Source organism: Heloderma suspectum, chromosome 2 (assembly GCF_057233095.1).
Source record: "Heloderma suspectum isolate Gila_16-S chromosome 2, 16-S_ref, whole genome shotgun sequence".
Classification (NCBI taxonomy): domain Eukaryota; kingdom Metazoa; phylum Chordata; class Lepidosauria; order Squamata; family Helodermatidae; genus Heloderma; species Heloderma suspectum.
Window position 1 is genome coordinate 266,779,194 of NC_139459.1, and position 12,918 is coordinate 266,792,111.

At 43.9% G+C, this 12,918-nt stretch overlaps 1 protein-coding gene across 1 annotated transcript in view; it reads right to left on the reverse strand.

Annotated features, from left to right (window-relative positions):
* Positions 1 to 12,918, reverse strand: part of CAMK2A (calcium/calmodulin dependent protein kinase II alpha) — a 161,402-nt gene that overhangs the window by 65,038 nt on the left and 83,446 nt on the right. Inside the window, exon 4 of the mRNA XM_084829810.1 lies at positions 9,610 to 9,669. Coding sequence (XP_084685936.1) covers positions 9,610 to 9,669 — 60 coding nt within the window. The remainder of the gene's footprint in view (positions 1 to 9,609; positions 9,670 to 12,918) is intronic.

Genomic DNA, 12,918 nt, shown 5'->3' on the forward strand with positions numbered 1-12,918 from the left:
CCTTAGATATCATTTTATTCCTCACAGCATTGATTCTTTCCTTCCTTCTCTAATTCCAGCCTGCAGCATTTTGGATCATTCCAGATCATCAGTAGATAATTACCCTGTTTGTGCTGCTTTCATAGGGAACTGTACTTCTGAGTTTCCAGGCAGCAGTGAACAGTGGGGGTGTGAGGGGAGGAGAAAATGGCTTTCTGGGTATAAATAGCAGCCAGATTGGTCTTGCTCAGTTATCTTGTTCTGTTAACACAATCCTGTCTGTCCTAATAGAGAAGCATCGCCATTCCACACAGCTCAAATGTGTCTCTCTGAAGGAGGATGCTTAGTGCAGAATTGCCAAATGACTGGAGGGGAAATGCACATCCTGTTCTTGTGCTTTTAACAGCAGCTTGATTTTCAAAAGTCAGCAGTTGATGCTTTTTTAATGTGGAGATGCAGGTGAGAATGTTTAGATCTCCATGGTATACACAAAAAACCTTCATCTGCTGATTTCTGAAAAAATCAAGCTGCTGTTATAAGCCACAGTTACAGTGACTGGTTGAAAAGTTGGCAGTCCTAGCAAGGGGTATGGTGACCTAGTGCAAAGGCGAATTGAGTTTGTGTACTTCTAACAGTTGTGTAAAATAGGGGATTACTGTAGGTGAAGCAATTTTTCAACACTGCAGGACAAGCTGCATCATCCAAATTCCCCTCTTCTTACAGGACTATTAAAATGTAAGGGAGCCCTATTTTCCACCTTTACAACATCAACCGGTCACTCTGGAAGAGATGGAAGTGGAGATAATGCTGCATGTGACTGAAAGAAAAGGGATTCATGAATGAAAGAGAAGCAGTTTAAAAAATGAAAAAGAATGACACGCAAAAAGTGTGGCCAGATGGTAAAGAAGACAGGGGGCTGTGCACTTTTATATAAAGAAGGAATTTCAAATGGTATAGCTTAGATGACAATAAAAGTGCAGGAGAGCCCTTTCCTCTTTTGCATTTGGCAATCTGGTACCTGATGAATCATCACACTTAATCCAATTAATCTTGGCTTTCATTTATAAAAAGTGTGTTGGGGGAGAGGGGGGAAAGCTTTTATGGCCACAGAGAAAAATGCACAAAATTGTAGCCATGTAATGCAAGCAACTGACTGTGTCTGCCCAGTGCCTCTCACAATTGTTTTCAGAAGAAGTACAAGCTGCCCACTCCTCTTCAGCATGGAATTAATAGTGATGTGAATTCAGATGTCAGCATGTTAACTATCTTATCCCTGAGGGAAGATAAGGAAGCTATGGCTGCAGCACTCCACAATATATTGCAAGCTGGATCTCATTCTGGTGAGTCACACAGATGGAATGTATTTTGGAGATTTAAAAAAAGAGCATTGCCACCACCTTTTCTCTTGCCCACTCATCTCCTACCATAGGTTGCTATACCACAGGCATATAGCAGCTGATAATAACATTGCACACCAAAGTGCAATTGACATCAGATCTTGGAAACATCGCTATGCTTCTTCTGTGTACATTGCTCCCATGACGCCCACGTGCACACCTCACACAAAGATAGTGGCTGGGTAGCGAGGGAGGCAGAGGCAAGGTTATCAAAGCCAAACAACACCATGCGCTGGCCCCAATGCGCTAGGGTGACCCATTCCACCCCATGCTCCATGAACAGTTTGGGCTGCTTGTAAATGTAATTTTGCTGCGATCTCCCATTCTAAATGCATACATTTTGTGAGAAAAAACAAGTTGGAATGCTACATACATAATACTTTTAGTTCTAAAGCATTCAGAGTAAAAACTGAAAACCTGACTATATCCTCAAAGCTCGGAAATTGAAATATTCTTTTAGAAGTTGGTATATTTTAATTTTTGGATAAAATAGTATTCCTATCTCATAATTGTGGTTGCCACCTTTTTCACTATCCCTGCTCTTGCGTTTTAACAGCAGCCTTGCACACTGGGATGTGTCACCTGCTGAATTTCTGTGTACCAAGCCGTTGTTGAGGGAAAAGGAGCAGAGCTGTTAAAAATAAATGACAACCTTAAAAAACAACAACCTGGAAGTACAACATGTATTCAACAAACCAGAATAGCCTGGCAGAGATCTGAACTCAGTGCCAGATGGAGCCAAGGCAGTATTATTGTTTATGCTGTTTATTTTTAAACTGATTTCATTGTATTGCTAAGGTTTTTTATGGCTGATTTTGATTAATCCTAGCTATCCTCAGGCTTTTTAAAAGCATGTGGTGGGATATAGATTGAATAAATATTCACATTGTCTTTCTTTCTATTAGAGTTAGCTTTTCCATGTCAGTTCTCTATATTTAATTTAAGTCATATTGGTCTCTGTAAAACTTCAACGTAAAAATGTTTTAAATCTACCAAAATAAAAAAAAGTTTTAAAAGAGAGAGAAGGATGGTTTCCTTCGCTGTCTTCTCTCAACATCTGATTCTTACCCTATGCATCTCAAACATGTTATTGTCTTCATATGTAGCTGATTAGAATATATAGAATCATAGAATAGTAGGGTTGGAAGGGGCCTACAAGGCCATCGAGTCCAATCCCTGCTCAATGCAGGAATCCAAGTCAGAGCATCCCCAACAGATGGCTGTCCAGCCTCGTCTTGAATGCCTCCAGTGTGGGAGAGCCCACCACTTCCCTAGGTCATTGGTTCCATTGTCATATTGCTCTAACAGTCAGGAAGTTTTTCCTGGTGTTCAGCTGGAATCTGGCTTCCTATATATATATATACACATACACATACATACATACATACACACACACACACACACACACACACACAAATATTATCTCCAGAAAAGCATTCCTATACTCAAAGAAAGGGGGAGAAAGGAAGTGACTCTGTTTCCATAGCAACAGCTTGGTCCAGCACAATCTGTGTTTCTGCCTGATGTAAAGAAGACCTGATGCTGCTGTGCAGGCATTTGCCCAAGACAGATTGAAGCTGACAGGTTCTTTATGGTCTGAAACATTTATAAAGCAGAGGCCATGTGGGTGTGCATGTATTCGTGTGAGTGTGTGTGAACAGAAGGAGGGGTGGAAATAAGGGCAATGGTGGTGGAATACAGTTATAGACAGAGTGAAGAACAGAGGACCAGTAGAGGCTGGAACGTAAGAAGGGCCCTGCTGGATCAGATCAAGGGTCCACCTATCCAGCTTTCTGTTCACACAGTGGCCAACCAGCTGTCGATGGGAAACCCACAAGCAGGACATGAGTCAACAGCACCCTCCCGCCCATGTTCCCCAGCAACTGGTGTACATAGACACACTGCCCCTGATACTGCAGGTAGCAAATGGCCATCAGGACTAGTAGCCATTGGTAGCCTTCTCCAAGAATTTGTCTCATCCTCCTTATCATCCATGAATGAATGCAACTTCCTTGCATTCATTCCTCCATTCCACCAAAGCTTCTTCTACACTCAAACTTCTACATACAGATGGCTCCTGTAAACTAAGATGGTTTATAAATAACTAGAAGTGTCTAGAGAGCAAGGATGCTCACACTGTACATAAGGTTGCCAGCTTTCTTTTTTTACCAACCATGCTCCTGTGGTTGATCTGTAGGCATTACCAGGTGGATTGAGCTTTTCTCCATGCCATGAAAACTGATTCCTGTTTATAAAGCTGCTGCTAAAGGCACAAGAGCAGGTCAGGCAGGCGGGTCTTTTTCTGGCCCGTTAAGCAACTCTATCTGCACAGGATGCAATAAAATATGTTTCAGTTCATGGCTCATCTCCACATCTATTTCACCAGTCAATGAATTCTCCCATAATGCCCAGAAAACCTAGAATGGTTCCGTGCTCTCTGGCACTTAGGAGAAACCAGGATGAGAGTTGTTGCTTTTTTATACTGTGTCTTTCACAGCAGCCTGCTATGAATGCAGGGTGGCCCACATGCAAAGGAAACCAGAGCTCTGGTTCCTACACTTTAACAGAACAGAGAATTTGAGCAGGTGTAGTTGTGTGTAATACACACAACTATACTATTATTGTATAATACACAAGTATTAAAGGTTCAGGATCCCTGTTCTAACTGGCCACCATACATGAAGATAAGTCTTTTAGAAAGCCTCACCTGTTAATTATTTGTTTTTTAGACTACTATTAAAGGCACGGGAGAAGAAGGAAAAATGGCAATGGTACAGTGGAGTGATGAAGTAGAAGCTTCTTTCTTTTCTTTTTTCCTGGCACAGGCTTGGTGCCTTTAAGAGGTATACAATGAACAGAATTCCACAGGTACAGATTTTCCCAGAACAAAAGGACTGTGCTGATCAGTACTGTGCCTGTTGAATTTCTGCCAGTTGCACAGCTATTAAAGGCAATGAGCCACTGTTGGGCAGGATGGGGGGGGGGGGAAGGAAGGAATCCTAGAGGCCAAAGAAGCAGATCAGAGACCAGGCATGACAGATACATCTCAGCTGAACTGAGCTCAGCATGAGATTCTCACCATGGCACCCACTCTTGTGCTTTGAGGTATAGGTGGACAGAGCAGGGTGCCAACTAAGGTCACCACCTTTTCCTTTTTTAAAACTGGGCCTGACCCTGTGCCTTGAGCAGCAGCCCAGTAGACAGAAATGTAGCAGCCAAAGCTTATCCTGGTATGGAAACAACTAAGCATCAGGAAAAGCTTGGCCTATTGCGTCAGACGGCTGCTGGAGGCAAAATAAGCAGTTTTGAAAAAGTTGATAACTTCAGCCACGGGCACTGGCAGCTAAGATGCACACACCGCAAGATATAAGCAACCACTATTATGGCAATCTCCTGGTTCTCTTTGATAAAGTTTGTTCTCCTGGGAAGCCAGGTTGCAGGGCAGGTTTGAAGAGTGAGGCAGACCAATCCAGAATGTGTTGTCTCACTGGGCTCATCGAGACGTATCCGCAAGTAGGATCGTTGTAACCTTACTTCCGAATTCAGCAGCAATAGCAAAATGTTAAAGGTGAGGCTTACTGCCTGTACCTGACTTGCTTTAGGTCCTAATTATCTGTGATTGAGCATAACTCCAAGGATAGACCAACATTACTTACAATGAAGGATCCAGGCAAAGGTAAATAAATCAACATGACAAAATAGGGGGGTCTCAGAGCTTCACCACACAAGCTTAAAATCCTGCATCCTTACTGGGGCTTCTACTTCCAGATTCTTTAAGGGATTAAGATTGGCACGTGTACATGGTCAGATACATGCTTTGAATCGGAGAATTCTTTTTCCAGCAAGTTCTATATGTTTCATTTTACAGCCACTAGATGGTGCTGTGGTTATAGCAGAACTGCACAATTGCACACAACTGATATATCCGATTAACTTTCCTTATCGGGTTAACTCCGATCTTTTAAAAAGTGGGATAAAGGTCAGAAAGTGCAGGAGACACCCTGGAGGTTGACGATGTTGTGTAAAGGACCCACAGACTTCCATGAGTGACCAATCACGAGTGTGCAATAAAAGCCTCATGTAGAAATGCTCTCATTCTTTAATCAGACATTGTCCCAAACTCGTGTTGTGTAGTAGTCACCTGGGAAGTAAATCATGTAAGGTTTACCATTCTACAGCATCAGTGCTTGCTGCTGTGTTTAGTTTTTTTTCCAGTATATTAAAGCCCAGCAGATTTTCCACATCTGTACAGCTGTTTAGACTAAAAGTCATCGGAAAGGGGAGCGGTCCCTTAAAGTGACCGGGATGGCACATTGTTTCACTAGGTGAAGCTCCATTTAGGTAGCTAGCTACTGTCAAGCCATGAGCAGCTCATGCTCTGGGAGATGGGGAGCAAGGCAGAGTGAATCAGCATCACCGTCACAGCATTAGCATTTGGGGGCTTGTTTTCTTCTCCTTTCTTCTGCCTTATATCTTTCATATGCCACATACATCAGATGACATCCTGGTACTCTGAAACAGCCTTCTCTAATCTAGTGCTCTCCAGAAGGGGAGGGCTACAACTCCCATCAACCCCTCTCAGCATGGCTGTGACCCTGTGCATGACCCTGTGTCAGTCAAGATCACCCCTGTCCAACAACATAAAACATGACATAATGCCATTTTGAGTGGTCCCTTTTTTTCCATCTTTGACCAGCACAAGATGCTTTGTTGATTGCTATGGAGACCCTGATGTAAATCTAGTGCTCTCCTAGATTACTCAGCATAGATTGAAGGGAGATCAGCATTTTGGGATGTCAGCTTTGTTTCTGTTGTGTGTTTTTTATTGTGCATACTCACTGCTTTCCTTCACTATCCTGTTTTTATATTTACTTTAATTAAGTTACTTAATAAGACTATTGGGCTGGATTGGATTCCTATCTACACTTTCAAAGGTTGGTTTGTCCCACCCACGCTGCCTAGTCTGCTTGGGTTACGCTCGAATGTGTAAGTCATGGAGGGAAGGAAGATGGGGTAATTGCTTGGCCAGCAGACAATGGGAGTGTAGCCAGCTGTCTTCTTACTCCCACGTAAACACCCTGAGAGCTGGAGGAAGCCTGCTTGCCTCAGCTTGGGTTAACTAGGAGCAGTGGTGGTGGCGGCAGAGAAAAGAGAGAAAGAGAGGTGAAGGCATGGGTCCAGATCGCTACCCTAAAGGACAGATAGTGGACCAGCGATCTGTTGACTTGATGGGGCTTTAAACCTTTGCCCCCACTGTGACCCTGATCTGGACCAGGCAGGAGGCCCCCACCTGCAATTGGCATTGCTAAAGAAGAACCACTGAATCAAATCTTGTGTTGAGACAACAGTCAGCAGAGGGAGATGGGAACTGCTGCTGAACCCATCTCCTGAAATATGCCATAACATGTGACCAACTATTTCAGCAAAGGTAAGTTCCAAAGCTGATTAAAATCAATGGGCTTTTCTTGCTTTTAGAGACATTTTAAGCAAGCCATTCAGGGCCTTTTCTGCCACTGAGGGTAGAGGGTTGCACAATAAATGTGCAGTTTTCAGGGGGGTAGGCATGATAGGGCACCTGTGGAGGGCCCAAACCCCAGCAGGGGCGCGCTGACAAGAGGCCCCTGGAGTTGCTCCTCCCCTTGCCCACTGCAACCTGCTTGTTCACCTGCCTCTTGCTCTGGCTCAGAAAATGGTGGTGAGAAGACAGAGTACCTACTGTGTGGCAATATGGGCAGCAAAAATTAAAAATAAATTCTGCAACTATTGCGTCTGGAAAGAGCCATCCAGCGGAGCTATTTTGAGTGGTCAGGGGTCTTTTATACACTAGCCCACAAGAGGATAATTTAAAGCTCTGGACTGCCTGCTGTGAACAATTTGCTCAGCACTTTGCAGACAAAATCGTTCAGATCCACTCTGATTTAGACGCTATAGTTGATACTGACCCAGTGGATATAACTTTGGCCCCTGCTTGTCCAGTGTTGTTGGATACTTTTTATTTGTACAGCCTGAGGATGTGGACAGGATCCTGGGAGAAGTGAGGGCCACCACGTGTGTTCTAGATCCTTGCCTTCCTGGGTCTCACCCTCTGCAGCCTTGCCCCCTTCCATGACATCATCTGTTCCCAGCCTACCTACCCACTTGAAAAAAAAATCCCTCCATACAGAGAGAGGCGTGGATCTCCATCCCTGTCTCTGCATGGAGAAAGGGATTTGGCTGAGGCTTGATGGGGCTGGCTCCTGCAAGCCCTGGCTGATTTAGCCTGCTCTTTCCTGCAGTGTGGGAAGTGGTGCAGGGGAGTCCCCACCTTATCTCCAATCTCGGGGGGGGGGGCTTAGGGACAGGAGGGGCTTGGCAAGGGCAGAGGGTGGGGCCTGCGAAGGGTGCTCAATCCTGCCCAGGGCGGATTGGGCGTCAGTGTGGACTGAGGTTTGCCGTCCCCTGCAGTAGATGCTGTTGCCCATTTGCTTACTGCCTCCCTGCCTGTCAAACAAGCAAGTGGGAGCAATGATGAGGAAGAGAAGCAGGAGCAGGAGCAGCTGGTGACCATGGTGGTGAGAAGGCGGGCGCACCAAGGGAGGGGGCCCTTTGAGGGGGCCTTGCCCTGGGGCCCTCACACACCCGGAGCTGGCACTGGCAGTTTCATTCAGTACTGGCAAAGAAGCCAGAGGTTTCTTTGAAGGTGCAGCTTCTGTTTCTGAAATATTCAGGGCTTAAACCACAATATGTTGTCATGGGGACATACAATCCCGTCTCCTGCAGCCAGTGCTTCCGTTTCTATTGGCTCTGTTGTGTAGAATGTGGTTGCACAAATGTCATGAGTAGCCGTTGGATAATATCTTTGCTATCATTAGTAAGAGGCTGCATTAGTCCCACAATTCCTGTACCAGCTGAAATTTTTCTCTGACTTTCAATATTATTATTATTATTATTCCCCCCCCCCATGTTCCTTGCCCCTGTGCATTTCCCTGGTGTGCTACTGCAGTATGAGAGCACTCCTACCTATAGCACTAGTTATATAAAAAGTTTAAAAGCCGCCCAGCTGTGTTCTCACTATACGCCTCCTGGCCATTTCAAGAATCAGCTTTGGAACTTGTTGTTAATTTCCTTTCCCTGTTGAGCTCTATTACTGTGCAAAATCAGTACTGGAGAGTTTATGCAGCCTAACTATATATTTTTAATTAACAGGACCCTGGCATTTCCACTGCAGAAAGGCTTTTCTTATCTCCCTGCCTGTCCATTCCACAAAGCATAAGAGAGCATGGTAGTGGTACCAGACTGAGCCTAGAACAAGCATAATATTGCAGGGAAAATCTGAGGTGCTTTCTGGTTTTCCCTCAAGCAGAAAAAGAGATCACGTAGGCAAGGCTGGCCTTACCACCTGGCATCCTTGAGCAGCTGGCAGGGCCCCAGAGTCCTGGCAAGGCTTACTGCTGGTGCCTGCCCTGCACTGTTTTAAATTCCCACAGTGCTTCTGACTTAGTGTTGCTCTGGGGTATTATGGGAAATTAAAAGGGTGTCTAGACACTGAGATAGAAAACCTGTGTCTGGTTTGTACCACTTCAGACTGCAAACAATGAAATCCCCCTCCATACAAAAAATTCCCACCACACAGAAAAATAACATCAGACATATATATTAGAAATAGAGATATTGTGTTTTGTGGGGGAGGGAGGGCAGGTAAATGGAGTGTCTAATGGGAATTAGTACAAACGGGAATATATCAGCAAGCAGATCAATTTTTAAAACAAAGAGGAAAAAAGCCCCCAGACCCAAAACATAGAGGAGGAATGGGACAATAAAAATAATGCACATGAATAAGGTGCATTATGAAATGTTTGTTCAACACCTAACCATTTCAGTGGAGTTTCGATGTGTGAGAAAGACTGTTTCTTTCGATGTGTGAGAGAGACTGTTGCATTCCAGGCAGCACATGAAATACTTTCATGGAACACACTGAAATTGGCAGATTTCCATTATTCTAGAATATTCATCTCCACAGAACATACATTTTATCTTTTTTTCCAGAACTTCTATTAAAACTGCTTGGTGAAGACCTCAGCTTTACCTGGTGCTGTTTATTTTTGAAATGTGCAGTATGGCAATACTGACATTCCATTCCAAAATGTACCTGGTACCCTAGCAGTTAACAGGAGTGGATGAAAGAAGGATTAGAAGCGTATTGCCTCCCCAAATGTAGACACCCATCACACAGAGAAGAAAGGCTTTTTCCTACCTATATTAGGATGCTTCAGGAGACGGCAGATCCGAGCCTCTCGTTCCAGCTTTTGATGATCTGTAGGGAAAGATATCCTCAAATCAGTGTGTGTAAGAGAGACCAGCAGGCATACTCTCCTTAGTTAGAGATGTGCCTATGGATATACATAGGCCTGGTTCACCTGTAACGAGAAGCCACCATGGCTGAATTTCGCCACGGGGCTTCTTGTAGTGGTTGCTGGGGTGATTGACAAGCCACCCATGGGGTGTTTTAGGGGTGGGGCGGCTTGTCAACCACCCAAACAACCCACCCTCACTGGGTTTGCACGTATCAACAAGCTACGGTGTTCCCCGCTGCAGCTTGTATATTCAAGATGCAACAAGAAACCCCAGGGGGGAATTTACCCATGGTGGTGGCTTCTCATTACGTGTGAACCTGGGGATTTATGACACGCAAATCCAAGCAGCAATGGATGCAATGCCAACGGTATGGGAGACCTCAAGATAAATTGCGCTAAAGGTGCCTAAATCTTTGATTTTGAAGCATGTGCCAATGGAAATTTGGGACATGCTTGACTCATGCTAACATCTGACAGAACTGCTAGCTTTCAGTGCCCTTAAAAATGCAATCTTATATGTGGCTACTCAGAAGTAAGTCACACTGAATTCCATGTGACTCAATTGCAGCCTAAGAACTTGAGGGTCCCCAGCCACCTTCTGCTGTTCTCCCGCAAGGCTCCTGTGACCAATTTGGAAATGATTATTGTATATGAAAATAAAATTACTTCCTTGAACTCTAGTATCCACAAATACTAGGCACCCAGGCTAACTCTGGCAATAATCTGCATTATATTCCAAAGTTTAAAGTTAACAAGAATGCCTTAAGCACTGCAACTTTCCCCATCCATTTATAATTGTTTTGTTTATGTCCCATTTTCCCAAGAGATTAGAAGTTCCAGGGGCAATGCTAGAGTGTTTAGTTCAATGAGATGTTGGTTTATTAATAAAAATGCAAGCAAGCAGCCAGTACAAGAAGAATTAATAGTCCTCAAATAGCAACATACTTGCAATCTGATACGGGTTCGAGTTGGAACGAGCTTCGAGATGGAATTTGGAGAACTTCAGCAAACTCGAATTTTGCTGATTTGCACATCCCTACCAAAAACCTAGATATACTTTGCATTTAAGCAGACATGGTTCACAACAATAGCAGCAACAGTTCTGACAGTGATGTTTGGCTGTGTGAAAACCTCCAGTTAGGCACATGAATTTGCAGAGCTAGTGGAAGTTGACAAACTCCTTTCTTTTGACATTTATGTTTCAAAAGAAGGATGCTTCTCGGCAAAGACTAATTTTTCTTTCCTAGCGAACTCACTGTAACTGCTGGAAGAGAATCATCTCCTACAAATAGTGTCAGTCCAGTTCAGTTATATCCATGTAGCACAGTATATAGTTACATGGCTATTAGACCTGCCCTTTGGCTTTCTTCACAAGGAGCTTTTATCCTGCGATTGAGATTGCTTCTTCCATGATGTCCTGACCCTCCAGGGCGTCTCCTGCACTAAATGCCCTTTGTTCTGTTTTTAAATAGATTGCAGATAATGACCTATCAAGTTACCCCTTTGTGTTCCGCTTGAGTTCCCTCCATGAAAAGAGAAAAAGTGGCAAGAACAGGAGCGAGATCAGTGAAAGATAATGGAAGGCTCAGATATGGGGAGAAGGAGCGGGAAGGGGAGGGGGGAAAGGAAGCAGGTGAAAAAGGGAGTCGTCGTGATCCTGCATTTAAAATGGAAGCCGAAAGCCCCTTTATCTCCCCACTTCATTCCTTGTTTGCCTTCCTACATAATACCATTCATCCCATTTATTTCAGCATCTACCTTGAGGTAAACACATATACACACTTTAAAGTTTGTGTTGAAGTAAGATATTTGGAAGCCAGCAGTGTGAATTTTCTTCTGCCTGTTCCCCATCATGTTGTAAATGTGCCTTGGTGCCTGGGGACAACAGTCTCACACTGTTCCAGAGGTGCCATCACAACAAGCTCCAGCAGACCATTAATGGCTATGTATGTGTGAGCACACCACGGATCTTTCCTTGTTGCTCTGCTCTTTTCTATTAATCTGTCTATCCTGATTGGTATATAGATTTTTAATTTAAAAAGAAACAAGCTTCATTCTTCTTTGGAGTTCTTTTGTGCTGAAAAACAGCTGCGCTCCTCAGGAATAGGAATCACAGGACTTGCACAAACACACTTGAAATAGTAGAAAATATTCATCAAGACATCTTTTGGGGTTAGCCCAAGCTCACCATATATTTCAGGGACAAAAACATATCAGTGAAAAGGTTGTAAGCAATCGCTTTTTGTGCTGGTCCTTGATGTTCCAGTGAGTGCTCCTTCAGCTTTATGTCATTCCCGCATTTGTCACACATGGGGCTCTGCTCTCCCTATTATGCACAAGAGAGTGGCCTAACACAGCGCCTCTATCTTCTTCAGCCCAAAGTACAAGTTTTCCATTTATGCAGTGGTGCATCTAGGTAATTTTATACCTTGGACTTAATGGTCTTATGGGAGCCTCCCTTAGACAGCCATGTATATCACTTCAGTTCTGAAGCAGACATTTCTCCCCCCGCACCCCAATTTCCTGTTTTACAACTGCTTCTACAATCCCGATACGTTAAAGCAAAAACCAGCAATAATACTGTTTGCCAACCCTGAAGAAGATACTCTGAGCATGCACAGTTTCACATTTTAAACTCACAAATCATAGCACCATGGAATAAAATGGAGTTTGCTTCTGCTGCTAAACATATTTACTTGGGAATAAGCACCATTTCATTGCAGAAATTCTATTTTAAAAGTAAAAATAATAAAATGAGCTTCGGTAACTATATATAAATATATTTAAAAGAAAGGGTGCTGTGATGACCCATGCCAGCCCCAGTGTACACCACCATGCCCATGCTGGCCCAGGTGCGACCCCAGACCTGATAAAAAAAAACAGAGCAGACTTTAGAAAACTTCAGATGACAGACGTCCTTTTACTGAAGGTGGCGAGGCTCAAATGTTGGACTTTATGCGTGCAAATCATGTGCTTTTCCACAGAGCTATGGCCTTTGCCTATCAGGCTCACCATCTGCAGCTGGGCAGGCAGGCAGCAGCTATGAAAACAAAATCCAGCAGGACTTAACATGTGGATGATCTTCACAGAGATACTCAAGTGACTATAACCACTGCTTCTGATTTGATTAAGAATGAATGACAGCCTTAGGAGCCCAGCGCTACTGAATCCCTGCAATATTTATAATCTAGACAGAAGAGACGTTAGCG